This window comes from Boleophthalmus pectinirostris, unplaced genomic scaffold (genome assembly GCF_026225935.1).
Source record: "Boleophthalmus pectinirostris isolate CB_2022bp ecotype Guang Dong unplaced genomic scaffold, ASM2622593v1 HiC_scaffold_23, whole genome shotgun sequence".
Classification (NCBI taxonomy): Eukaryota; Metazoa; Chordata; class Actinopteri; order Gobiiformes; family Gobiidae; genus Boleophthalmus; species Boleophthalmus pectinirostris.
The window spans coordinates 19,648,887-19,674,835 of NW_026571207.1; the positions used below are offsets into that span (position 1 = coordinate 19,648,887).

Consider the following 25,949-nt stretch of genomic DNA (forward strand, 5'->3'; position numbering starts at 1 on the left):
TCCATCCAGGCGTCTGCTGTTATCATTACCGCAGCAACGAGTTCACCCAGGGATATAGTCCTAGTATGACTCCTCAGCCCTCTTTAACCTCTGTCCCTGAGCCATTCATAGTCATGCTATTGATTGCAGATTGCAGACCCTCAGATCACGCTCCAGTGAATCAGCCATGCGCGCAAAATATCTGTATGTACACAAACGATCATTGTACGAAATGACCTGAGTTGAATGGCAAGTGTAGGGCTTGTTTTGTTTAAATGTTTAATAGGAGTATTTCCAGTGACAGGAATGAGGAACATTGCCTGGTTAGGTTATATCCTTAAGAGTCTGGAATGCAGAATCAGTGCAGAAGTAGGTCAGTAATGTTGCTACACGGAATAGACTACAAGGTATAGAGTTCGTCTATTGTGTATAAAATGAGTTGGCATGAATACAATTATAGGCACAATTTTGAAGTGCATCAGTAGCCAGCTATACACACGGAAAATTATTTAAAATGCGCACTTCAAACCATAAATTTATAGAAATCATGGTCTTCACAAGATGTAGGTTGAGTTGACATAATGCTTACTGACACTTTTCGAGAAAGACTAGAGGGCTCACGGAAGTAATCCATTTTGTAATTACGCAGTGTGATCGGTAGAGGTCGTTTAAGTAAAATGTATGGACGTGAAGTGATGACATCCTATTTGAGATTGGTTTGCTTTGTATCTTCTATAAAAACAAAGATTTAGCATTGGCTCCTTTGAATAGTCTGCTCTAAGACTGTGCTAATTTAATTAATGTAACATAGGCCTATGCAACATATAGACTGCATCAAAAAATGCTAATTTATACAAATATGTTTAGGAATGATTATAATTCTTTCTCAAGTAAAATTATACAGCAGCGTCTTTGTGAGTGTTAAGGCTGACTGGCTTGTTGAGTCAAAGCATGTCCTGTCTCTTGCACGGTCCTCCAAATGAAACACTATCCGAATGGAAAGTTCCTCTGATAATGACACACTGATAACACCTTCTCAACAACAACTGTTTTCATTAGGCCTCCTCACTTCCACTGATTGACTTCCAGTAACACTGTCAGACCAACCTAGTCTGTGAACATACAAACAATGCTGCATACTTGAACATGTCAAAGAATAATAGTGTGAGTAACTAGAGCTTCTGCAGGAGGTGGATAAGCCAAAATAACAGAACAGAACATCATGGAATAACACAAGAACACTTTGTTTTTAATTCTAAACTGTGAGCTTTTGTTGCACAGTCTGCATAGAAAAATGCCCATTCAGTGAGAAGAGAAAAACACCTTGTTTATCAAAATAAGACAACGTTGCAGCAAAGCAACCTTTCATACATCCATAATGTCTGCACTATTTACAATATCCAGTGTGAAACTGTAGCACAAAAAAAAAGAAAAATTCTCTAGTAGGAGCCTAGCAGCAGCAGCAGGAGCAGCAGGTAGATGGTTTATAATGTACACATTATTTTTGTGCTATAAAGGAAGCTGCTGTGTGTCACACCCCAAAACCTCCAACCTCAGAGCAATGTCATTGATCCAGCCGAGTGGGTGTATCCGAAGATAGCGTCCAAACAGTGGGTAATCAAAAACCGTTAGAGCTTCGTCATCTGGGTCATTGTTTCTACTGAAGATCTGTAGAATGATTTCAGTTAGGTTAAGTTAGTTTATCTGCCATTTGTAGTTATAAACCACATCTGAAAAACATCAGCAAAAAGCTATACAAGTGAAGACCAAAAATAGTCATGTTTCCAGTAAGACTCACACGTAAAATTGAGAAACAGTAATTAAGAATTAAGAACAGTAATAGTCATTTAATCTGTGGATATTTTTTTTTTAATTTTAAACGGAATAGCCACAGTGGTTGTGCCATCTTTGGTTGTATCTTCAAATGTAGACTCCAGCAGTTTGATCAGTGTTGCTCTTTGTCCCATTTCCAATTTCACTAAAAGTCTAATAATTGCCATGATATCAAGTATAAAATTACAGAATACCTTATCTCTTTGTGAGCCCTCCTCCAGCACACTGCTCCAGGAGTGCCCGTCCTGACTGACACTGACTGAGAACTCTGTGACCATCATCTGTGTGAGGAGTGAGTAGGCTCCTTGAGTCACTACACCCGCGATGCGTCGAACCTTTCCCAAATCCACTTGTAGCCACTCATGTGGGTTATTGTTCTATCATAAAAAAAGAGTATAACTTAACAAATTCTGAGGGATATAATGAAAATAGTAATTAGAAGGAAAAGATTTGGTATCACCCTTCCTCTGGAGCACAATTGAAAGCTGTTCTGGAAAGCTGTGACATTACCAGCTATGAACTTACAGTTTATGTAACTGCTTCAAAAGAGGCATTTGATCAGGCCATGCTTTTTAGTGCTCTTTGCTAAAATGTGAATCGTAGACTTTTAGAGCAAAACTTTTACTCAAGTAAGAGTACTGTAAAAGATATTTGTGAAGTAGGAGTAACAGTATTGTGTTTGAAAACTATTTAGAGAAGTACACTTTTATTAAAAGTAAATCGAGTAAATGTAATGGAGTTCTTTCCACCTCTTTAGAATTTAAGCAACCCTGAAAGAGGGTGTAACTTTAAAAATGGTACCTTAGGCCTCCAGGCATTAGCACTGCCCTCTTGGTGGAGCCGAGCAAGGAAAGGGCTCCAGCTCCAGAGCAGCGATGAATGAACTGAAGAAGCAGTGAAGCTGGTATCAGGGATCAGCCTGGCCTGCAGCCCTAGAGGCAGAGAGCAGCCTGGCATGCGTAAACATACATTTAGTGTTAATAATTGCCCATGCAATTAGGTCAAATGTTCTCTCTGTTGGTTAACATACTGTTGACATCACACCCCAGTAGTTCCATTCTTAAAGCTGGCCTTTTCACAACATTCACTGGATGAATCCTAATATAACGCGCCACAAAGGGCGGAGAGAAGGTGTTTTCCTTTACTTTGGCACTGTCCATGTTGCCAAAGAAAAGCTAAAACCCATGGACACAAAGTATTAGTTTATGATACAGCTATAATAAATGAGTAGGGTACTTACACAGGCTCGCCTTGTGCTGTTCCCCCTGTAGTTGGTCCACGTCTCCAGGTCCATGCTATAGGACACACTAAAGTGTGTGATGTAGTGGTCCCTCAACTTTGCTCTCACTCCCTGAGTCTGCACTCCATGTAGGAGCATGGGCCTCAACAAATCAACCTGACATACCAGGAAAAAATGGCGATGATATACATTGTTGGTATTATTACTGTTACTGTTATCTGTACAGCCTCACCTGTATCCATGGCATCTTCCCTTGACCCATCCAAGCATTGACAAATCCAGACTGATCCAGTCGAGCCAAACGAGGCTCCCATCCATCTATACACAATTGTAGAATCAACAAGATATAACAGTGATATAAACAGATAAACTATAATTACAATAAGTAGTTACCCAAATAGTTTGACGCTGTGATTTGAAAATCATCTATCCTTCCTGATTTCATTCCCAATGGTAAGACGCACTCTAAAGTATGAAACACCATATAAAACAACATGTCTCTATATAGAAATATCTGTAATTGTTGTATTAACATGAAAACAAAACTATATAAATAAACTATACCATATCAAAAACTATATAACACAAATGATATGCCCTATAATGCACTTTTGATGTTATATGGAATAGGGTTCTTTTTTTTTCAGAAGAGTGATTAATTTTACCATCAGATTTGATGCAAGATGTGTATTTTTGTTGCTTGAGTAACTCAAGCAACAAATCATGAAATGCGATGGTGAAAGCTTGTAATTTCTGATGTAATAATGACACCTCAAGTAACTTCTCTGTACAAACATGCATATACGAAATGTGTGAGAATTTTGGGGGTGTTGCATTCATTTCATGGAACGTTTACTATTAATTACTACTTGCCTAACCTTAATGTAACATAACTTAACCCAATATTAACTTTGTCATATGATGAATACCCACACTTAATCTCCACACACAATATTAGACTTACTTGGGTTGTAGACCAGTACTTTTGCCCTCATACCAGCCAGTTGATAATCTGCAACAGTGCATTCCACTAACCACGTGCCCACTGTGGGAGGCCTCATCTCCAGTGTACCAAAAACACCTCATTACAATTGATAGAGCAAAGAAACATTAGACACTATACTTCTGAATATTTGTAATATTAATAACCATGCCCTTTTCTACTCAAACAGAACTAGAAATGGAAGAAACAGTTATCATTTTGGATGACTGAAACCTTAGTATTTGAAGATGGAAAACAAAGGGAGATGCATAAAGTAATATATTACATTACACTACATTCTTTTAACAATGTCTCACAACTGATTCTTGACTATCAAGACCATGTTAGAAAGTGTTTCTGCTTGGAGTTTATGTTGTGTAAACAGTTTGTACAGCAGTCAGTGTAGTTATTACCAGGAAAAAGCTGGTAGACCCCCATCCGATGGTCTGCCCCAGTATGAACAATGAAGGGCAGACTGTGAAAGTGCACAGCATGGTATTCGCCATCACTGCCCACGTTAAGCAAGTGCCACCTGACCAACTGGTGCTGAGCCACTAACAGGCCAGGCAGTGTCTCTGCCACATACCCATTGATTGCTAACAGAGAGAGGAACATGCTAAATGTTTTAAATGCTAAAAATTTATGGAAATTATGGTTTTGTATCTCACCTGCAAAGCTGTTGCTAGTGTGGAACCCGGGCTCTTCACGATTGGCTCGACATGGAGGGACACAGTATTCTTGGAGGTTCTCCTCCAGATACCAGCTCTTAGTTTCATCAAAGGAGTGAAACAGCAAAGCAAACTCCTGGACATCCTTCTGCCCAGGCTGAAGAATGCCAGGTTTGCAGATAACTAGAGGTCCAACTAACCCTGAATGAAGGTCTCTGTCCTGCAAAAAGAAAAAAATACACTTATCTCTATAGTATTGTAGACGTATGGCACCGGTTCAGTGGTGCCCAAGCAAACCTTATCCTGTGTAGAGTAGTATGCTCCTGTCTTGCAGCTCAGCTCTTTGTCGGAGGGGCCTTCTTTCTTAGTTACTCTCCAGGTGTAAGTTCTGGCCTCTCCCGGGGCCACTGGATCTCCAGGGACTCCAGGAGGAGCATCGGGGGTGTAAGTCTGACCAGAGCCAGCTCTTTGGCTCCTGTCATACACCCCTTGAATGTGAAAAGAGTAAGGCCTTGATGCTTTGTTCTTAAAGACAACCTGTCATGAAGCAAAGAATGGAAAGTACTAAGTGTACACAGATTTTTTTTTTTTTTTTTTTTTTTTTAGTGCATGAGTGCACATACTGCTGCCACAGGAAAATGTATGTATTTTTGACACACAGGCAAATGTATTTTAAAAGTTTCTTTCATTTTTGATGATAGTTCATGATAGAAACAAAAGTTTTCTTCTCCTTCCACAATCTCCTAAAGATGACCAAACACAACATGTGAATATACAACTGGACTCACTGTAAGGAGCTCATTGACCTCAGCTCTAATGAACGGTCCCATGATTCCAAGGTGTTCCTCCAGCTCTCCTCTTGGAACGGGATGCTGGAAGTCTTTATCTCTGTAGGCTCGATATACAACTTTCTTATACTTGGGCAAGAACTTTCGCATACCACGCCGCATCTCTCTAAATGGAAAAAGACATTATTAGAGGGGATAAAAAGTTTGACCCATTTTGAAAAACAAAATCCTAACCTGTGTTTGATAAACTGATAAGGTTTACTGATGCCGTAGTCCCAACTGATTTCTTCTGCAGCAATGTAATAATGTCGGCCTCTCATTTCACCTGATCGCATGTTCAAGTAGTCAGAGCCAAATGTATCAGTACCATTTTCCTGCAAAAAAAGTTGTCTTCAAAATTTGTACAGAGAAAATACACATGTATGTATGTATATATTGTATGTTGCAGTACCTCCAGGCTATAATCATCATAATCTACAGACAAAGAAATATGTGTTGCATTTTCAATGTCTGTGTTATTTCTGAACTCCAAACCAAAGTCTGCTGTTTGTTTCTCTAAGTTTGTTGGAGGATAATTTAGAAGTTTTTTTAAAAGATTTGCACCCTCTGACTTCACAGATTCCATTGGGTCCAGTAAAATCTCATTGCTGCTTTCAGGATCATACATGGTCATATTCATGTCACTTAATATTTGGTTATTTTCCTTTAGGGCTGTGGAGACATTTTGACTTTCTAAATCTCCTGCATCCAACTCCCAGTATCCAGTTAATTCTTCTGACATAAGGTTGTTTTCTGTCCAGTTTCCATGTGCCTGTCTTTTTAACCTCACATTAGGATTCTCTGAGCCTGTGTGGACACTGCTTTCCTCCAAAACATCCAGTGGAATTTCTTCTTCTTTCTCTTTTCTTGCTGTCAGATCACTCAATTGTGCAAGTGTCACATTTTTGAGTTTGCACCTTAAGGTTTTATTGGAGCCTGTTGTTTCAAATTGAGTAACATTTAGTCCCTTCTTACACACACGAACAGTGATAGTCCCATTTAACGGCCTTGAACCTCTGGGTCCAAAGTCTGTGGAATCTAAATAATCAAAAACATATTCCTCTTCATCATTATCAAAAAAAGTGGTTTTCCCAGTGTCACATGGGCGCACTGAATATAATATGCTCATTCCTCTGCTTTTACGGCTACTGTCAAATGCACTGATCTCCCATTCACCTGAATAAAACAACATTTAGTAAGTTAAAACAAAGGCAAAATTTGACCAGCTGTCTACAATTGATTCAGTACTGTACCATTTATTTCTGTCTCCATTGAAACAGTGGTAGCAGTCATTGGAAAGAGTGTCAGGACTGACTGGTAGGCATCTTGATATTCAAAGAGATTCCCAGTGAAGTAGATGCTGAGAAAGTTACTTTGAGTTCCCACATTGGCAATATGCCAGAATGTAACATCAGTCTGGCACATGACAAACTTCCGTCCACTGAACATGATCCCATTCACACCTTAACCAGGGACAAGTTAGACTTAAAAGTGGTTCCAATGACAATTTTTATTTAATTCTCAAGTAAAAATTTTAAATGGAAATTTTAAAAGCTATGTTTTCAGCTAATAAACTAACAAACAACAAACACATAATTCAATTATAAAGCACTGTAAGATTAAGAATAAAGAATAATTATTAAAACTTACTATGAATAACATTGGATTTGTAGAACTCACTGTCTGTATTGTTAAATAAGGTCAGTTGCTTTGATTTAATCATGTTTTCTTCAAAACACCAACTTCTGTTTTCATCAAAAACAGCAAAGATCAAACTTAATTCCCTGTCTGGACTCAGCTGTGAAGACAAAATAATACTAACAATAATAACAATAATAATAATAAGTGTAATAAGCATTCCTTATATTCAGAGAGGCTTTGGTGTACTTGCCAACCGCCCACTGATGTCGATGGCGTGATATTTGCAGATGAGAAGTGTGCCCACCAGCCCAGTTGCCAAGTCTCTCTCTGGTGACACTGTGCTCTGATACAGCTGTGTGAGACACTGGGGGTCTCCATTTAAAGGCCCGTCCTCAGTCGTGAGCTTCCAAATGTATCTAAAAGTGCTGTTGGGGGGCACTCCCATTGTACGCAAGTCCCTCTTTGCTTCTGGGTTGTGACAGAGGAGAGAAAAGCTATTCACAAATAAATGTTGATATAGCTGATTCAGAGGTGTCAAAGAAATTGTATACCATTTGTATTTTTCTCCAGTGGATAAACTTTGGTAAGACCATTTGGGTAGATGTTAAAAGGACGAGAGGCTAAGTTCTTGAAAGTGATCTGGTAACACCAGTAAAATGTCTCATAAAGTTGAAGCATGATGTGTAATCTGTAGTATTTAGATTTAATAATATACTTACAGAAAACTGATCATTGACCTTTCCTTTCAAAAGTGGGCCCAGCAGTGTGTTAGGGGGACTAAGTCTCTTGGTGAATGATTCATCTGAATATTCCACATAAACAACCTTCTTATATTTGTAATCCAGATGGTGAGGGACCTTAGGCAAGTATGGAGACTGCAGCTCACTGGTGCAGTGTCAACAAATACATTAAAATATTTACATTAAAACACTAACATCAGTGCTTGGTCCATGTTTTACCTGTCACTGTGCTTTAGATGTGGTGCATAATTCCAGATGATTTCTTCAGCTGCAATAAAATGCTGCCAGGTTTTGGGCACCTGTGTCCCACTGGCTCTAGCTTGCACTTTTGGTTTCTTGGGTTCAATACTTATGACATTAAAAATGTCTTTGTCATCATCATCATGGTAGTCATCATAATTGGCATTACGCTGCTGATGTAATACAACCTCAGGACACTTTTCCACCGTGAATAATGCACTCATGCCAGCTATGAGGAATAAAAGGTTGCCATTAAAATTAAAATAACTAATGAATAAATAAATAAATACTAAATAAATAGATAATAATAAATAAGTAATAAATAATACTCTATGATAAATAAAAAATACTCTATAATACTACTATTCTTAAAAAAAAAAATAAAGCAATAAAAATTAAATGAAATGAATAAGTAAAGTTATTTTTATGTTTTGTCATACCATGACGATGAGCTACTATGTTACAGGTGATAGGGAAGTGACCAACAGAAGTGGGTTTCATTTCTGCTGTGATGAATGTCATTGGGGTGATCTCCACAGTGACTTTACGATGGGACAATACCTAACAAAAAACAGTGTTCACAGCAAATATTTCCTTTACTTTATCCTCTATTACTGAGAGTCAATACCTGCAGAGTGTGGTCATGGAACTGAATGGAGTGGATATCTGGAGCTGTGCCTACACCTATTAAATGCCAAAACACATTGCCTCGACCATAACACAGTGTCAAACCTACACACAAACAGCACACATACAAATAAAGAAATATTGTACACAGACAAGTATAACATGTAGAATAAAAATTTAGTTGGTTACCAGGCAAGGTGGAGTTGATGTATCCATTTACAGTGTGGTATTCCTTACGGATGTTGCTTTTCCTGAATCTCTCCCTGCTTCTTCTCTCCCCAACTTCTCCATACCAGCTCTGGGACTCATCAAAAACGGCAAACATCAAAACAAAGGCTGGATTTTTCCTCTCTTCATCCTCTGTGAAGGCATCTAAAAAAAAGAGTAAATCTTAGTATACTGTATTAGAATTGCTAGGTAAATGTTTAAAACTATTATATTAATTTATTCCACTGACTTGGTTTGCAGATGAGCAGTGAACCAATGAGTCCGGAGTTCATATCTCGTACTGTATCCACTCGGGATGAGTAGGAATATGTGAGACACTCGGGATCACTTTGTGTGGGGCCATCTCTGATGCTGATATCCCACACATACTCATAGTATCCGCCCGGAGAAACAGCATCATCCTCTTTCTCCTGGCCAGCTGTTGAGTCCTCATATCCTGCCCCTTAACACAATATTCTTCTTTGTTTTACTCTTTGTTTTTATTCTTTATACATTATTTTGTCATTCCGAAGTCCTTAGAACTTAGAATATAGTTAGAATTATTATATTTATATATATATGCATTTTAAATAGTAGAGATACTTAACAAAGTTTTAAGTTAGGTCTAACAATTGTTACAATAAACAACATGACAATTTGGATATCTGAGATCATGCAGACTAGAGTATGATGGATACAATCTAATTCATGTTTCCAATGTTTGTGTGTGTGTGTGTGTGTATGTATGTTAATCTGTTCTGTCCGTGGTAACCACTGAATGGTGATTTAGGTCTCCATATGTGTATTTTTGTCTTTATTGCTAAATAAAAAGCCTTATTGACTAACTCATGCTGTGAAAGAAATCATTGTTCAGAAAACTTTTTATGGCCCATAAGAGTGATAACAGCAATTCTTCCGGTTGGTATAACTTTAAATTCCTGATATGTGTAAACAACAAAACACAATTTCAACAGAAACTAAGTGCCAGTGTAAATTCTCTGTGGACGTAAGATAATGATGACGGTTGGCAACAGGATCTGATGAAACATGGTGTTGCTCCATGGTCCACTGCTTTATTTCTAAATCATCAATAATCTCTAAAAACTGTCACCCATCACAGCCAATATTTAACACATAACACATAGGCCTACATCAATAAATGTGTGCGGGAACAATAAATGCGTGTATGATTCTTAGATTTGAATAAGCCCAGGTTGTGAAGTCTGGTACCTTCAGATTGCTTCCAGTAAGTGACTCCCACTGGGCTGATACTATAGGGCTGAGAGGCCATGTTTTTGAAATGAACCACCACCCTGTCTCCAGCCTGTGCCACTATCACCGGACCCTGTATACCTGCAAAGAAATGCATACATGATGTCGTCTGCATTGTTTAACTTGTTCTAGTAAAAAATAGCACACATATTAAAGAGCTTACCGGACCATGCTGGTCGTGGCTTTAGCACGGTATACGTGGAGTCTGTGTATTCCCTATAAACAGCCTTGATATATTTTTGAATAGCATCTTTATATAATTTTCTGCAAATGAAAACAAAACAAAAACAATAAAAAATAAATAATAATAATAATAATTTTTTATATAATATATATATATATATATATATATATATATATATATATATATATATATATATATATATATATATATATATATATATATATATATCTCACTCAAGCTCCCAGGCCTCTGGTAGAGGACCCGAGCTCAATGAGGGTGAGAGAGACCTACCACCGTGGAAGGTGAGAAACACATTTTATATATATATATATATATATATATATATATATATATATATATATATATATATATATATATATATATATATATATAAAAAACATTAACAAAACAACCAACGATGAGTGCTAAAAGAATATATCTTAAACTCACTTGTGGTTGACTCCAGGGTTAGCATTCTCCAAGTGGGTATAGTCCCATCCTATCTCAACAGCCGCTATATAATAGTTTCTATTTGCGGCTCCAATGGGCTGGAGTCTGAAACTATAGAAAGCTGCTAGAAAAATAAAAGCGGTCTCCATGACATTTGTTACTCCGTATTTTACTTCCAAGAGCAGGCGGCTGTCTGAGACTTCTAGCGAGTGCAGCAGGTTTTAAAGGAGGGAGGTCAAAGGAATGGATACACGTGGGGGGCGCGCTCTTGAGGAGATAGTCCGCTCGAAGCTAATAGATCTACGGCTGTAACTCATCAACTATAATAAAAACTTTTTTTTTTTTTTTTAATAGATTCAGGATCTAACTATAGATGTTGTCAGTGAAAGAGTAGGATTTGGGGGGAGTTTATGTACAGATGTTACATGTAGTTAAATGTGACAAATTGGAAAGTTCAAAATGAAGTGAGAATAATGTGTAAATTGCTTCACTCTCTTGCGCCATATAATAGAAAATAAACAAAGTCTGTCTTCTGGAGAGTGGGTTAGACCTAGAACAATTTAAACAGGTTTCATAACTTTATAATAACAGTAGCTTACAAATGGGTTATAATACCCTTCATAGCCAGACAAATCCAAAGCATATTACACCCCCTTGTGGTTAAGATATGTGTTGCATATGCTTTATTGGTGCACAAGTAAAAACTCAGCATTGTAATTAAAATGATAGCATATTTTAATGTATAAAAATATAAATAAACAGTAAAAAAAAAACAAAAAAAACAACAACAACAACAATAATGCCTCTTCATACATTAAAGGCTGAGAGTATGTAATGCAAATTGTAAAGCACACACACACATACATAAAAGCAAAGTTTTAAATTGGGAGTTGATATCATTCACAGTTTGAGTTCATTGACTTCTATAATCTGCTGTAGGATGTTGTCCACGTCAGTTGTCTCCAGACTTATGCCTGACAGGTCCAGCTGAGGCAGGAGTGACGTGAGGAGCACCAACACATTGTTCCGGATGCCATGAAGTTTGTCATGCCCCAACCTGGTCACAAAACACATATACTATTATTAAGTCTCCATTACACCATGCGCAAAAAGAGCCCCATTAGAGTAAGTATGATTATTGATTATTGAAACATACATGGCATTGTTGTCTTCATTTCCAGTAGTCTTCAGATTGTCATTTTTCTCTCTTTTTTGCTCCGGTTCCTTAAATCCACACATTGCTCGAGAGCTTTGAATTACTGCTTCATGAGACTTGGGAACCAGAGTGTTGCTGCCACATGAAACTGATTTCTGATGGACAAAAGAAATAAATGTATTATTACCATTCTCTAAAAGGGTATAATGGAATAATAATGGTAATAATACCATATAATAATAATACAAGGGATAATAGGTTGTACTATTATGTATTACTGAAAAATTGCCAACAAAGCAAACATTGATGGTATTTGCTCACCTCAGTTATTTCAGCTTGACACCCAATCTCTCTGGTTGGAACAGTGCTCTGCCTATCATTTAGGGTCTTGATGTCAGTAGTTGTCATTGTTCCTTTAGTTTTCTTGATAATTTCCAAACCAAGCAACTGTCGTAACTTATGACTCTCACTTTCCAGCTCTTCCAGTCTTTTCATTCTTGTTTCTCTACATTCTTCCTGGGGTACTAGCGGCAGGTTAACATTGTGGTTTTCTTCCTGACCTTTGCTGTCCTCTGTAGTCTTGTCTGAAGTGCCTGGGTTCTCATACTCTGTATTACTGTTAGATAACTCTAGCTTTTCATAAAGACGCAACTTCTTTACACGCTGAAATGGTTCATCTGATTTCCTCTTCATGCTGCAGCAGAGAGTTTAGGAATTAATATGATTTTTTGAGCCTATATATATATATATATATATATATATATATATATATATATATATATATATATAGGGTTTATATATATATATATATATATATATATATATATATATATATATATAAAACCTCACAAATAATAATAGCAATCATTATGCAAACATATAAAAATGTACCGTTCAAGGACCATGGTCTCATCATCTGTTTCAAGGGTTTCATCTTGCTCCATGGGTGTTTCAGAGCAAGTTTCTTTAATTTGGTCCTGTGTAATGCTTGGCTCTGATGACTCTTTGTTGTGTGCATGTGGAGCAGCAGGCAGTGTCTCTGTTGTGAGATGTGTACTTGTGCTGTCTCTCTCTGGTTCTTGGTCCTTGTTCATATGCATGTTCTCTGCTTCATTTGTAAGAAAGGGTGAGGGAGGCCCTGCTTCTGTTGATTCATCACTGGACTTAACGGGGTCTGAAAAATAGTTCACAGGGCTTTTGGACCCTGATTCCACCAGCTGAAAAAAAAAAAAAAAGATGAGATCAAATCCAATCTTGCAGAAATGTGCAACAATGTAGATTTAGATTTACCTTTGGTGATTTTTCTCTCTTTTTATGCCTGGAATACTCTCTGTTGAAAATACAAATGCCAAATAAAATCTTTTATGTTTTATTTCATTTAATTCTCTTGAAATAAATTGTTAAAAGCATAAGCTTATCACTAGTACTATTCCCATGTTATAACATTCCAACTAAATACAATATCTGCTTGGCTGTAAAATTTGTTTAACTGACTAAATTCAATTAATTCTGTGAATCAAGATGAAAGGTATTTATGTTCTTAAATAGCATGATGCATTTTAAGGCATTGCTTGCTTAAACATTTTGGTCACCACTTTGGTACTACCCCTTTAAGCGTTTAAGGAAGGAAGTTTAAGGAAGTGTTCACACTCTGAAAATGAAAATGTAGTGTGAGATTACAACACGGAAACAGAGGAAAACCACAATGTGGCATGTAAACTGACATCAGGTCAAAGAAAAAATAATAAGGGTGCACTTACACTAGGACTTTAGAATCGTGCCCAAGAACTGTAGAACCGTAGAACCGAACGCGCATGACTTCACTATACAAGCCCTGTCAGGTGCGCTGATGTTATTCATACAGCAAAGTCAGCTCTAAAACATTCAGCGAATATGCGCTTACCTTAAATAAGGACAGTGGACAGCGACAGATGTTTTACAGCCTCTCTTGCAACTGTCATCACTGCTAAAAGCGTTATTCTGCTGCGTGACATGTAAACAAACAGTGGCGTGTGATGACGGCATCTTGCCGTGGCCCAGTTTGGTTGGGCAGGTGTGAGTGTGGAACATAGAACCCTACACAATTGTGCTTGAGCACAGCACGGTTCAAAAGTCCTAGCGTGAGTGCACCCTAAGAGAGTGAACCAAAGCCACTGGCTGTCATTTTGTTTTACCGTTTAGAATGGGTCTTAGGGTAACTCGCTGTCAACAGGTCCTCAGTGTCATTCGTTTCCTCTTGACTTGAGCAGCTTCTAAAAAAAAGAACACATTTTGTTTAAAAAAAATGTATTATTCTGATTATTTACTATTTAACAATAGGATAATTCCAAGCTAAATTTAAAAAGTGCCACACCTGTAGCGTGGGTTTGGATTTTGTCTGCAGGTCCAGTTTTCAGGAATAACAGTGTAATGACCACTTGGGACACTCCTCCATTTGAGGCACTCCTCACATTGTAACCAAATGGGACCACTGCAAGAGCAGCACAAAATGAAAAGTACTGATTTGTTATTTTTTTGTTATAATAGACATAGGAGACAAAACAGATGCATAGTTTATCAATATCACTTACTTTTCCCCGCTTCCTTTGGTTGTGATGTTCTTTTGTTCTTTTGCTGCTGGCTCAAATTCTCTCAGTTTATGCTTTCTTTCCATTACCTCTTTCCAATAATCATTAAGTTTTATGCCCAAAGCACCAAGAGTAAGTCTTGGATAAAAGAGAAGGAATTCAATCTTATTGCTATTAAGTATGTTTAACAATTTTACAAATTGGCTGTTGTACCTGTACTCTTTTGTATATTCAAAATCTTGCTTGTTGTGAGCGGGTTTAAGAAAGTCACATTCAATGATCCCAATAACACCTATGCCTGCTCTTTGTCCAGAGGTCTGTTGAAAATGTGAATAAAATAGAAACTGAATTTTACACAGATGCTCAAAGTAAAGTTTAGACAACTGTCTCATTACCTTTAGCTGGCAGCCCACTTTTTCATAGGCCTTTATAAGTCGGTTCTTGTGATACATCATAATGCCATAATATTCCCTGTTTTTCTTGTTTATGCCAAAAGTCACCTTCACTTTGTCTTTCTGGTGAAGTTGAGTTAAGTTTCGCAGGACTGAATGTGACCAAATAGCTATACAATATTTTTAGTTATTCATTTTCTAACGATTGCAAACAGTAGAAAGGATACACTGAAGTGGGGGTTGTACACATCATACTCGACGTGTGTCAGCTCCTGTGACACTAACTTTGTGGGGATTTTTTTCCCTCTCAGGATAATTTGTATCCTTGGCCTCAGGTACAAAATACTAAGGTAGGCCTGCAATACAAATACATGTTAATTATTGTTAATTATTAATAATGTTAATTATTATGTTATTATTACTGTTTCGATATTTACTCGAATAAAAATACTATATATGGAAGATTAGAATTTTAAAAGTTGTAAAAGTGTAATTTTCAAAATCTGATTAAACTAATTATACATATTATAGATCAAAATAAATTTGTATTTTATAATATTTAATGACATCTGTACATGATTTTCTTAAACAAGACTGGAAATACATACATAATATCACGTTATGAAATGAGTCTGTTTCAAATATGAAAACCTTCGGAATATTTTTTAATTTATTTTTTTATTTAATAGAATTTTCTGCAACCACACTAAATCTTACACTACAATATGTTTTAGTGTTATTATGCTTATTATATTATATAACCATCAACATAAAAAGTTACGATTTTGGCTGCCACACTTTTAAACTTATAGTCAACTTAAAGTCAAAAGCATAGTGAGAAGCTCATCTTTGTTACAGAGATTATGGCTTACAGAAGAATGCCTTGTACTTGTATATGTACTTGTACATATTCCAGTCAAAAGTATGATCTACTTCTAACAATCGCAGTATTGCAATTAGCAGTGTGCATATGTGACATTTTACAAGCTGTACATTACCTTGAGACTATAATGCATGTCTGGAATGTTATGTTCTGCTCTCAGCCCTCCACTGTCTTTCAGACTTTTCTGTAGTTCTTTTATTTGGATCTCAGGCAAGCGGAAGTCTGTCAGATCAGTCTCAAAGTCCATTTCAGGGTTGCCATCTTTGGCCCTTTGGATAAAATGATTATATGTCTATAAATGAATAAGCTATACTCATATAGATAACAGTAAGCTATGTGAGTATTTGGTCAGTATTCATGGAAAGTTCAAAAACAAGTTCAAGATAATAAATAGTAAAATAAAAGAAGTTATACCGGCGTAAATTCCAAATTAGTATCTTTGTGCCTTTATTTGAAGGGATAGAATCAAAGTGAGTCTGGATCTGTTCTTGGGAAGAAACAATGGAGTGGTTTAGGATAGCTGCCAAACTGGCCTCAGAGTCCTCGGTCACCACAAGTGACTGTGAGGTTGGTTATGGTCATTAACACACTGTATTAAGTATTAGCTCTTGTTGAGATGGACAAACACAGATGTAACATAACACATGTTTTCACCAAAAAGGAAAGGATATTGGTTTGTTGGTTGAAAGGCACAATAGGGACAATGACACACTGGGCTTTGATGTTTTCCAGGTAGGTCTGAGAGAGCATTCCCACAGACTGGCAGCCTCCACTCTTAGTAAAGATAAGTGCATCTCGGCCAAGGCGCATGGACCCAGACTTGAATCCGTTCCCATACACACCAATGGCTGGTACACCTGTTCTTCCTCCTCCTTTGTCTGTGAAGCCAAAGCTAAATGCAGAATGACAGTAAGGAACATTCCAGGTTATCCATTTGCATAAAGCATCAACATTTACATCCCGCCACAGCAGCATTTTTTCTCAGAGGTGGTGATAACTTTAAACAGTGCTGTTTAAATATTTTTAATACTTTTGAACACTTTTTAATATATTTAAAGTGGCACACAGGAGTTGGAGTACATGAAAAGAAACATGTGACTCTGTGATCTGATTTGAGCAAAAACAAAAGGAAGCATGTTGTAAATGTGAATAAAAGCTTTTCTATGCATGTCTTCATCTATAGCACACCGCCATGTGCAGTGCCATATACCTGAGCATCTTATGCAGCTTGTTGGGTGTCATACCACAGCCATTATCAGTAAATGTCATGCAGAGGTGATCTGCCTCTTCATGAACGTTAATCCAGATCTGTTTAGCGAAGACACCAGGATCTGCAGCATTGTCTATGAAAAAAATAATTATTTCACGTTATCTTCACACTATTGTATATTGCATTTATCTCACAAGGAGGTTCCAAAACTTTTTCTTTCTTATATGGGACACCTTGATACAATTATGCATGTAGGCTATATGTAGATTGTATTGCAAACTGAAAATAAACGTTTGTACATGATTTTGATCACTTGGTAAACACAGCAGGCTACCTCGTTAAGCCACACAGTTTTTTTCATCTTGTAAGACGGAACGAGAAAGAGAAAGAGGAAGTGCTCTATAAGCCTTTTAGCATACTCACAAAAACGCGAAACTAAATTTTATCTATAAACTGCACAACCTTTATTTAATATAACTTACCTATTAATTCTGCTATTGCACTAAAGGGCCAAGTGTGACTGGTCGAATTGCTGTTCAGGAAGGTCGGACACATCTGCCATAACAAATACGCAAGTCACGAGATCAGAACTGTCGTATCTATGCATGCAGGTCGCAGTGGTACTTCGCACACTTACCGAACTGAGGCGAATGCCTTGCTCTGTGTAGTTTGCCATGTTCTTCGTCTCAACTGTCTGCCGGCGCGGAGTTAAATGATCAGGGAACTCAACTGACAGGGTGGTGGGCGTAGGCCTATACCGTTTATAAGGAAGTTAGTTTTTAACGCTGCATGTCACTGGAGAAGGCATGACAAGCGACGCTATTCGTGTTTGCAAGCCAGCAACAGTCTGATTGGATCGTTTGCGCGCACAGAGTACAATAATATTTCTGTAATACTGGATGCATGCCTGCAGGATGCGGCACACATGCTTTTGCAGTTGATGTTTCTAATGTTTCTATACGTGTCATCCACCTGTTTGCCTGGCCCTGGCTCCTCTAGAATGACATCAGCACAGTGGGCGGTGTGGATGTGTGAGCGGCCATTAATGGACCTGTTGGACAAGTTTAAGGACAAGTTTCTCGAGTAAACGGGAAAGCATTGTAGGCCTATTTATTTATTTATTTTTATTTTTTTTGCGGTTTACTTTGCATGTTATTTGCTTAATGAAGATGAAAGCGGGATACATTATTAATTAGAGTAAATTAATAGTAGGAGACTTTACTAATATAATAAATATTAAATTTATTAGTCCTATATGCCTCTTGTGGTGACAAATATAAACACCAATAGACCTACATCTTGTAATGCTAGAAATCACAGAGGTGGCATAAATTGTTCCCATTTAAGAACTATGATAATGGTCTTCAATGTACTATAAATACAACCAGACTATCCAAAATGACACAATATAGAAAGACAGACGTTGGATAATTTATTTATTCATTTACATACATTAATCCAATTTCCTCTTTGCAAGAAAAAGACCCCATCGTTGATCTCCACTCTTGGACCGCTCCAGCTTTTCTTGCCACCCATTTATAATGGCATAGTAGTCCTCTACTGAAAATTCCTGCAGAGACACATTAATACTAGTCAGCATGTAACATATTAATAATGCACCTTGCACCATGTTTTTGTCCAAACTGACCTGAATAAACTCATCTTTGAGTTTTTTAGCTTTTTGAAGCTCCTCTTCAATCACCTGGATGAACTGGCTGGTCCTGTCTTCTGCCCATACCTCAGAGAAACCGGCTTTCTCAATAAACTACACACAAACAGACACAAACGCATTTACTAAAAAAAGTGTCTTTTTAAAATATGGAAATTAACGGTACATAATACAGTTCTAATGCCAAAATAAATTTGGAACTGTTCCTGTAACTAATGATATGTCCTGAAATACAAATGGTTGTGTGATACATACATTATATTAACAATACATTATTATAAGCTTTATATTAGTTATTCACCTTACATTCTTCATGCCTGTGACGCCTGCAGTAAACATTCTGCTTAACAACAATACAGCAACAACAAAACCCTGATGTTTGTATGGCAAAAGGACAAAATTTTATCTTGATCGAATATGTTTCACAGCCCATCCAAGCTGCTTCTTCAGTTCTGGTCAAAATGCTGGTGGACACTGCCTTATATTTGCCTGAAGGGAGGAGCAAACTGAAGCTACACTAAAACTAACACACCCACTTGTTTACAGTTTCTTTTAGTTAGCTAGGCATATTGAACTTGCACTGAGTGTGGGGTCATATTAGCATTATCATACAGGGCCATAATGGGTGCTTCCACACCTCTGGGCCTGACTTGGTTATCCTTGTTGTTTTCTTTTTTGTTTTGAACTGAACTTCTGCTTCTTCAAAACTGAAGAAGCAGCTTGGATGAGCTGTGAAACATATTCGACCAAAATAAACTTTTGTCCAGTTGATAAATTGAATTTCTCCTTTTGCCATGGATTCTACTTGGACGACTGAGGGATTTTACAAACATCTTGAAAAGCCTGATGCTTTTACCTTTCCATACTCCACTGGTGTGTACAATATATATCCCCTCTGTTTGACATAGGCCTCAAATGGCAGGGTCCAGGGTTTCTCTCCACAACAGTAGTCACTGATCAGAAGCCGTCCCCCAGGTTTTAACCAAGACTGAAGAAGGGAAAGGGGAATAATAGGAACCCCTGTAATTTGCTACAATTCAGTTTCATTTCATTAATAATATAACACTGTTACATACAAAGAATCGCTTAAAAAGGGCCAATTTGTCAGCTATATGGAGGATGGTGTCTCTACTGTAGATGACGTCGAATGAGCTCTCAGGGAAAATCCTTTTAGTGGCATCAGACACCTCAAACTGAACCTTCAACAGGAAACACACACAATAATATCACTACAGCCATTTTATAATAAATGCATACAAATAGATTAAGTGACATACAGACGGTAGATGCTCCTGAGCTGCCCTCTCCAGGGCTATATCCACCATGTTTTCTGACAAGTCCAGGCCAAGGACCTCTACTCCAAATGTCTGGCCATTTAAAATGAAAAATGTCAATGCAACATGTATTTTTATGCATTTTCTACTATACAGTCCATATTTGCCAGTTTACCTTTGCCATATAGAAATCTCCACCTCCAATCCCACAACCCACATCTAAAACTTTCTCACCAGGCTTCAGGTCTAACAAATCCACAAATTCCTAGAAATAAAAGTTGAAAACTGTTCAGTAATGCAGGGGGGTATGCACAAATTGTATAAAATAGTACATATTGTACACTGGAATAAGGTGACAATGTGAAGAAACCTACATCATAAAACAAAACTTAAGAGCTAAATCTAGCATGTTCATATTAAACATAGTTCAAAGTTCATATATCAACATAGTTACACCCCTCCTCCTCAACACTGTTAGACTGTACAGTCCATCTTTACCTATGTGCAACAACTTTCATCTGTACTTAAGCACTTCCCACAATGTTAAAAAATAGAAATTGTAACATATACATAATAACAGATACTAGTAAACCAATGGAGATTTTTCAAACTACTTGAATTCATCCACATAATTAATCCACAGTGAGGCAGCAGTTTAAAGTATTGTTCCATAGTGTCTTAAATTATTTTTCTATATTGATTTGACTGGCCTGTAGCTGAGCTCCATCGTACACTGAGGGACTGAGTTGACAGGTGGACATAATATGAATCATAATAAGAGGAATCATGATCCCTGAAACGGGTTAGGTGGACTGTATCAAAGCAGCTAAACCAATCACCTATTTTTATCTTTCATGAACACCAGTTTTAGGTTTTGGTCATATTACTGTGGAGTCAAATATCTGTGCTTTATACCTTAGTTGTAGTGGGACCACCAGTGCTAACATACCCAGCCCCAAACATCTTCTCATAGCGTAGGATGCCGTTGCGAGTATATTGTTTATGGTCCAGGAACTGCTGGAAAGTTTTGAAATGGCCCATTCCATTTAAGGACCTTTGCACTTTCTCGAGAAGCCAACAAATCTGATTTGGGTTATTTTTCATCTACAATAGAAGAAATGAAGACAGTTTAATCTTGACAACACGTTCTAAATATTATGACTTACAGTTATACCTTTATGTAGGTCTGGACCTGTTTCTTCATTATAATGTCAAAACCAAATATCTGTGCGCTCTCCTTGTCCTTTGCTTGTGCTGAAGTGATTAGTTGAGTGTAATGTGCTTCAGTGCGGTAACAAGTTGGGTTAAATTCACGTTGAAAGTCACCTGTAAAAATATTTCTAGTTCATTCATTCTGTGATATGAACATACCAAAAAATATATTTACTAATCTTTAACAAGGTAAATGCTATAATGCTGTAATCTATGATTCCTTAAGAACATTCAACCTTAACAACTACTTTTCATGTTTTTTCGTAGCTTTCATGATACTGATCATGTAATTTATACACTGGGGAAATGGTTTCTACCACCTGATCGATGGTTGCAGGACTCTCTAAAAAAAAGGAAGCCACCAGGCCGTAGCCAACCCAACATCTTCTCTGTCAGACACTGGAGCTCCTCATCGCTCAGATACATCAGCAGCCAGTTGGAGAAGATGAAGTCAATACTGACCAGACAAGAAACAATTACACAATCAATACTTTGGAAGGCATATTATAGATAAAATATGAACCGAATGACCCACCTGTTTTGGGGGATTTCAAGCTTGGTGACATCTGCCTGGAGGAAAGTGGAGTTGCTATGGTGACCATTGTCCTGTTTATTACATTCCACAAAGTTTTCCATAAAATCCACAGCAATCACATGTTGAGCCCTAGTCAGCAAGTGCCGTGTGTAGCGCCTGCACATACAAACACAATAGCATCAAATAAGAACAACTGTTTTCATTGTTTAACTGTAATATAAAGCTGAATGTTATGTAAATGCTTATATGAATAAGACATTTAATTTGTACTGAATTGTAGCTAAAGTGAAAGTTCAAACTAGAACATTGTTCCTTTGCCCTGTCACCAGCTTCGAGCCTCATCACAAAATGTTACTACATGTAAAGTAGGGCACAGACTGACACTTACCCAATACCAGCTCCTAGTTCCAGGACTCTGCAGGTGTCCAGATTGGGCAGCATGGACAGAATCTCTGGCAGCTCTTGTTCGGTGAGCTCCTGAGCATGTGTGTCCAACATCATCTCCTCCAAAGTGGCATTCTGAGAGTGTGTTCTCCAAAACTGTGTCATGTTATCCCGTACTGCAAAAGCCACACAAACAGTAAAACTAGAAAATGAATGAAATATAACCATAATTTACATAATATTTTCAAATTCTAATGGTTTATGAGACACAATCAGCATTAAACTAATTTGTGAATTAGTTCATATTCAGGCTATAAAACATTTTAGTTTAAGACTTTGCTTACACACATAGATCTAGAACCATTAACCCAATCATTAATTGGACAATTTCAACTAATGTTTAATGTTTTATTATAACATTAAATAAAAAATAAATTAAACTTTGAACTATAAAGAATAATAAATACAAACATTTCTACAGTAGACCTATGTCAACTTACATAGATGTGAACCAACCTCTTTCCATCCAACTCATCAAATGCTGAAATTAGATTTTCTGTTTTATAAAGCACTGGCACTGACCACTCAAACTCGTAGGTCTGGCTGACAGCAAGTGATACATTCCAACGCTGCATTGACCGAGGGATTAGTTCCACCAGCTCAAAACAATTGTGACAGAAAACACGTGCCACGTGCCAATCGGCAATGTGATAAGTTTAACATCTGAGACTGAATAGACTATGTTGAGTGATACTCCATACCTTTGTCCATGTTGCCAGGATGAGAGAACTGGACACTAAAATGGCATACACTGTATATAACCGTATCGGCTCCTGCCAATAACACAGTACTGACATCCTTACTGGGTCATGCTGTCATAGTTAAAGTGGGTGGTGCCCGGTAGGTGGCGTGGACAGTCATCAGACGCTGTCCACCATTCGGGTGCGGGCAAGCGAGGGGTGTTTTTTCTGGTACATGATTAACGTAAAGGCCAAGGGTCTGTCTACGCTGGAGTAGAGACATTTCCATGTTACACGTGCGCAAAGGTCAAAAGTCTGTCATTAGCCAGAAAGTTCAGCTTGAAGATTGCCCACTACTTCACAGATCTGCCACAGGTGTGCGTTGGCAGACGCCAAGCCTATTACGTAAAATTACATCAGATTGGCTGAAAAGTAAAACATTCAAGGGTAACTTGGGCTATTTATTTAGTATAGTTTTCAATAGCTTTCTTGTTCTTAACTCTAAATGAGTATTAGAGGACCAGACTGTATATAGTCGCTTCTTCTATTTTACAGACTATGGGAATGACGCAATGTTATGCGAATTGTAGACTGTCCTACAAAATTAAGAGTTGAGTTTGGGCTTATTCAGATGCTAGGCCACTGTAAAATCAGTTTTATTTAGCAAACAGCCAAATCAATGGGGCTGATGATGTTTAAAAGGCTATTTTATTTGATTAGGCCTTCCAACTTTATACTAAACAATGCTAGGCCAAACTATTGCCTCTAATCATGGTGTCTAGTTAAATGCGCTTGTTGAACTTGGTGCGTAATATTGTCTTTTATGGCATAAACATAGACTGTAGTCTCCTCTCAAAGCCAGCGCAAAGTTATAGCATCATGATAAGGTTGTTTAGACGGTAGCCTATTAAGACTCTGTAGTGATACAAGAATTTGTAATTGCAATACAGCACGGATGCACACATGCTGTTGAACAACCATCTGTTCAGATTTTCATGCTACAATTCCACAAGATGGCAGCATAACACAAACGCTATGATGTGCTTCTATTGTGACTTACTGCGGTTTCTCAGTACCCCATTATAAAGAAATAACTCAAATAATAATCGAATAAGGAGTGTTTGTCTTTATTAGTAGTTGTAGTTATATTGTTTAATTTTTTTTGTCAGACAATTTTATGTATATAATTTTGGTTACAGGAAATGTTTCTGCCCATCCTCAGCACTGTCACCAGAGTCTTGGAAGTGAAGGAGCTATTTGCTCCGTGTAATAAATGCACTTTTTCATTTGTTATTGTCGTCTACTTATTTTTGTATTCATTTTGTAATTGATTTTATGTTGCTAAGCCCCCTAGCGTGTTCCTACATGTTGACGCCATAGAGTTTGTAAACGACGTTTTCTCGTGGGGACGGAGGGCAAAAGGGGCGCTGTGTACAAACAATTATAGTTCTATGGCGCTTACAAGCGTAAACTAGGACGTTTAGGAGAGAGTATTTTGTTTTTACTCACACAACAGTGAATGCACACTGATAATAAGTAGTCTATCTGTAACAGCTACTGCGTTAATATGCCAGCACAAATAATTTCCACTTTTCTTAATTTTGTATCGGGTTATACAGACAGCAATCAATATGTCAACACTGAACAATGTTTCATTTAAGGGTAATAAAAATTACAATATGAAAACAATAGTGCATACTGTGCAGTGGTCCCTGGGAGGATCCAAAATAATCGCTTTGCGCTTGAACTCGAGTGCCACTATAGACTCTTAACACATAAAAGATTAATCCAGAAAACACATTTTCAGGGTTTTTCTGCCCCCACGAGAAAAGGGAAAGGTTGTTGAAAACATTAGTGAATAGAGAGAGATCATGTTGCGGGTAAAATATATTTATTTATTGATGTCACTACTAAAGGCTAAAGGCATGTATGTAAATTATAGAAAATCTGTGCAGTGTTAGAGTAAAGACCTATCTATCTATCTATCTATCTATCTATCTATCTATCTATCTATCTATCTATCTATCTATCTATCTATCTATCTATCTATCTATCTATCTATCTATACACACACACACACACATATATATATATATATATATATATATATATATATATATATATATATATATATATATATATATATATATATATATATACACACACACATAAACCTATAGTAATTTATTGTATTGATTTATTTAGGGAAAGGGGAACCATACATATTAATGTACATTTAGACAAATGTAAATATGTCAAATTATAACCTTTGGCTAATTTCATCTGCAGACCTGGTGGCAGGTTGATATTATACATGTTAAATAAGACAGATCAGTGATAGACATTTAGCATTCTACGCCACTCTACTGGACATACCCTTATATTGCACTGTTTCATATTACACCAAGTTCCATTGCACATACTCCTATTGCACTGATTCCTGCTGCTATGGCCAGAGACAGACCATTGACTAGCAGGCCCCAGGATTCCTCATAACATCCTTGCGTGGGCATTTTGCTGAGGTCTGTTGCTTCCTAATGACAAAAACAATAGGACGCATAATTTATAGCTTATTTATAAAGCATCATATTTAAAAACACACCCTCCTTTTCTTTCTCTCTTTCTTTTAAAAAATCTTTAAACTTTAAAAGTTTAAACAATAAAATCATTGTTATTATAGCTTTGGACTAATATAGATGACACTTACGTGTGATCTATTTTAGTTCAGAATCTGCTCAAAAATGGCACCATCTTGATCACCAGATCTGACCGCTCCATGACCCTTGTACTCTGTGGATCATTTGGAACTGCTTTGGCTCCAAACGTGTGTATTGCAGGCCAGGGATGTGGGGGCAAAAGTAATTACACAATCTGTTTAGGTGTCATCAGCACATAATTTCTAGGGGCGCTCAGACATGAAGGAGACCTTGAGTTTTCTGTGCTGCTCATGAGTGGTGGAAATGTAATAAGTGAGGAGAGATGCTGCTCTACCTCATATTGATTTTTTGATGCCCTTGCAAACAGCAGCAGTCAACAA

General features: G+C 37.3%; 3 protein-coding genes across 9 annotated transcripts; all 3 read right to left on the bottom strand.

The window, feature by feature from the left end:
* Positions 1–1,207: 1,207 nt before the first annotated feature.
* f8 (coagulation factor VIII, procoagulant component) lies at positions 1,208–11,127 on the bottom strand. Of its 4 annotated transcripts, none has more exons than XM_055159397.1 (27): positions 10,891–11,127; positions 10,420–10,520; positions 10,215–10,337; positions 9,235–9,447; positions 8,967–9,149; positions 8,779–8,882; positions 8,591–8,711; positions 8,130–8,379; positions 7,890–8,055; positions 7,722–7,809; positions 7,421–7,638; positions 7,210–7,327; positions 6,783–6,992; positions 5,942–6,705; positions 5,725–5,864; positions 5,491–5,656; positions 5,000–5,239; positions 4,703–4,922; positions 4,448–4,630; positions 4,017–4,133; positions 3,446–3,517; positions 3,285–3,370; positions 3,053–3,208; positions 2,843–2,987; positions 2,614–2,762; positions 2,007–2,189; positions 1,208–1,647 (listed from the first exon to the last, which is right to left on the bottom strand). In XM_055159397.1, the coding sequence occupies exons 1-27, from the start codon at positions 11,037–11,039 to the stop codon at positions 1,489–1,491; spliced, it is 4,824 nt and encodes a 1,607-aa protein (XP_055015372.1). In that variant the 5' UTR covers positions 11,040–11,127; the 3' UTR covers positions 1,208–1,488. The 4 variants fall into 4 exon arrangements, with proteins under 4 accessions (XP_055015372.1, XP_055015371.1, XP_055015373.1 ...); XM_055159396.1 differs by having other exon boundaries at positions 7,180–7,327; positions 10,891–11,126; XM_055159398.1 differs by lacking the exon at positions 4,448–4,630 and having other exon boundaries at positions 7,180–7,327.
* A 423-nt stretch (positions 11,128–11,550) lies between these two features.
* zgc:152774 (uncharacterized protein LOC553526 homolog) lies at positions 11,551–17,986 on the bottom strand. The gene is made up of 17 exons (XM_055159400.1): positions 17,736–17,986; positions 17,581–17,653; positions 17,099–17,231; positions 16,559–16,780; positions 16,303–16,449; positions 16,004–16,157; positions 15,233–15,361; positions 15,009–15,128; positions 14,827–14,930; positions 14,617–14,751; positions 14,400–14,516; positions 14,221–14,298; positions 13,337–13,376; positions 12,938–13,263; positions 12,368–12,740; positions 12,047–12,201; positions 11,551–11,947 (listed from the first exon to the last, which is right to left on the bottom strand). The coding sequence occupies exons 1-17, from the start codon at positions 17,772–17,774 to the stop codon at positions 11,791–11,793; spliced, it is 2,502 nt and encodes an 833-aa protein (XP_055015375.1). The 5' UTR covers positions 17,775–17,986; the 3' UTR covers positions 11,551–11,790.
* Positions 17,987–18,517: 531 nt separating this feature from the next.
* Positions 18,518–23,065, bottom strand: pmt (phosphoethanolamine methyltransferase). Of its 4 annotated transcripts, none has more exons than XM_020923515.2 (12): positions 22,934–23,065; positions 22,177–22,348; positions 21,789–21,944; positions 21,574–21,710; positions 21,216–21,367; positions 20,957–21,145; positions 20,217–20,306; positions 20,045–20,134; positions 19,844–19,966; positions 19,624–19,755; positions 18,747–18,863; positions 18,518–18,668 (listed from the first exon to the last, which is right to left on the bottom strand). In XM_020923515.2, the coding sequence occupies exons 1-12, from the start codon at positions 22,941–22,943 to the stop codon at positions 18,552–18,554; spliced, it is 1,485 nt and encodes a 494-aa protein (XP_020779174.1). In that variant the 5' UTR covers positions 22,944–23,065; the 3' UTR covers positions 18,518–18,551. The 4 variants fall into 4 exon arrangements, with proteins under 4 accessions (XP_020779174.1, XP_055015304.1, XP_020779173.1 ...); XM_055159329.1 differs by lacking the exon at positions 22,934–23,065 and adding an exon at positions 22,755–22,908; XM_020923514.2 differs by lacking the exon at positions 22,934–23,065 and adding an exon at positions 22,689–22,902.
* Between the last annotated feature and the right edge of the window lie 2,884 nt (positions 23,066–25,949).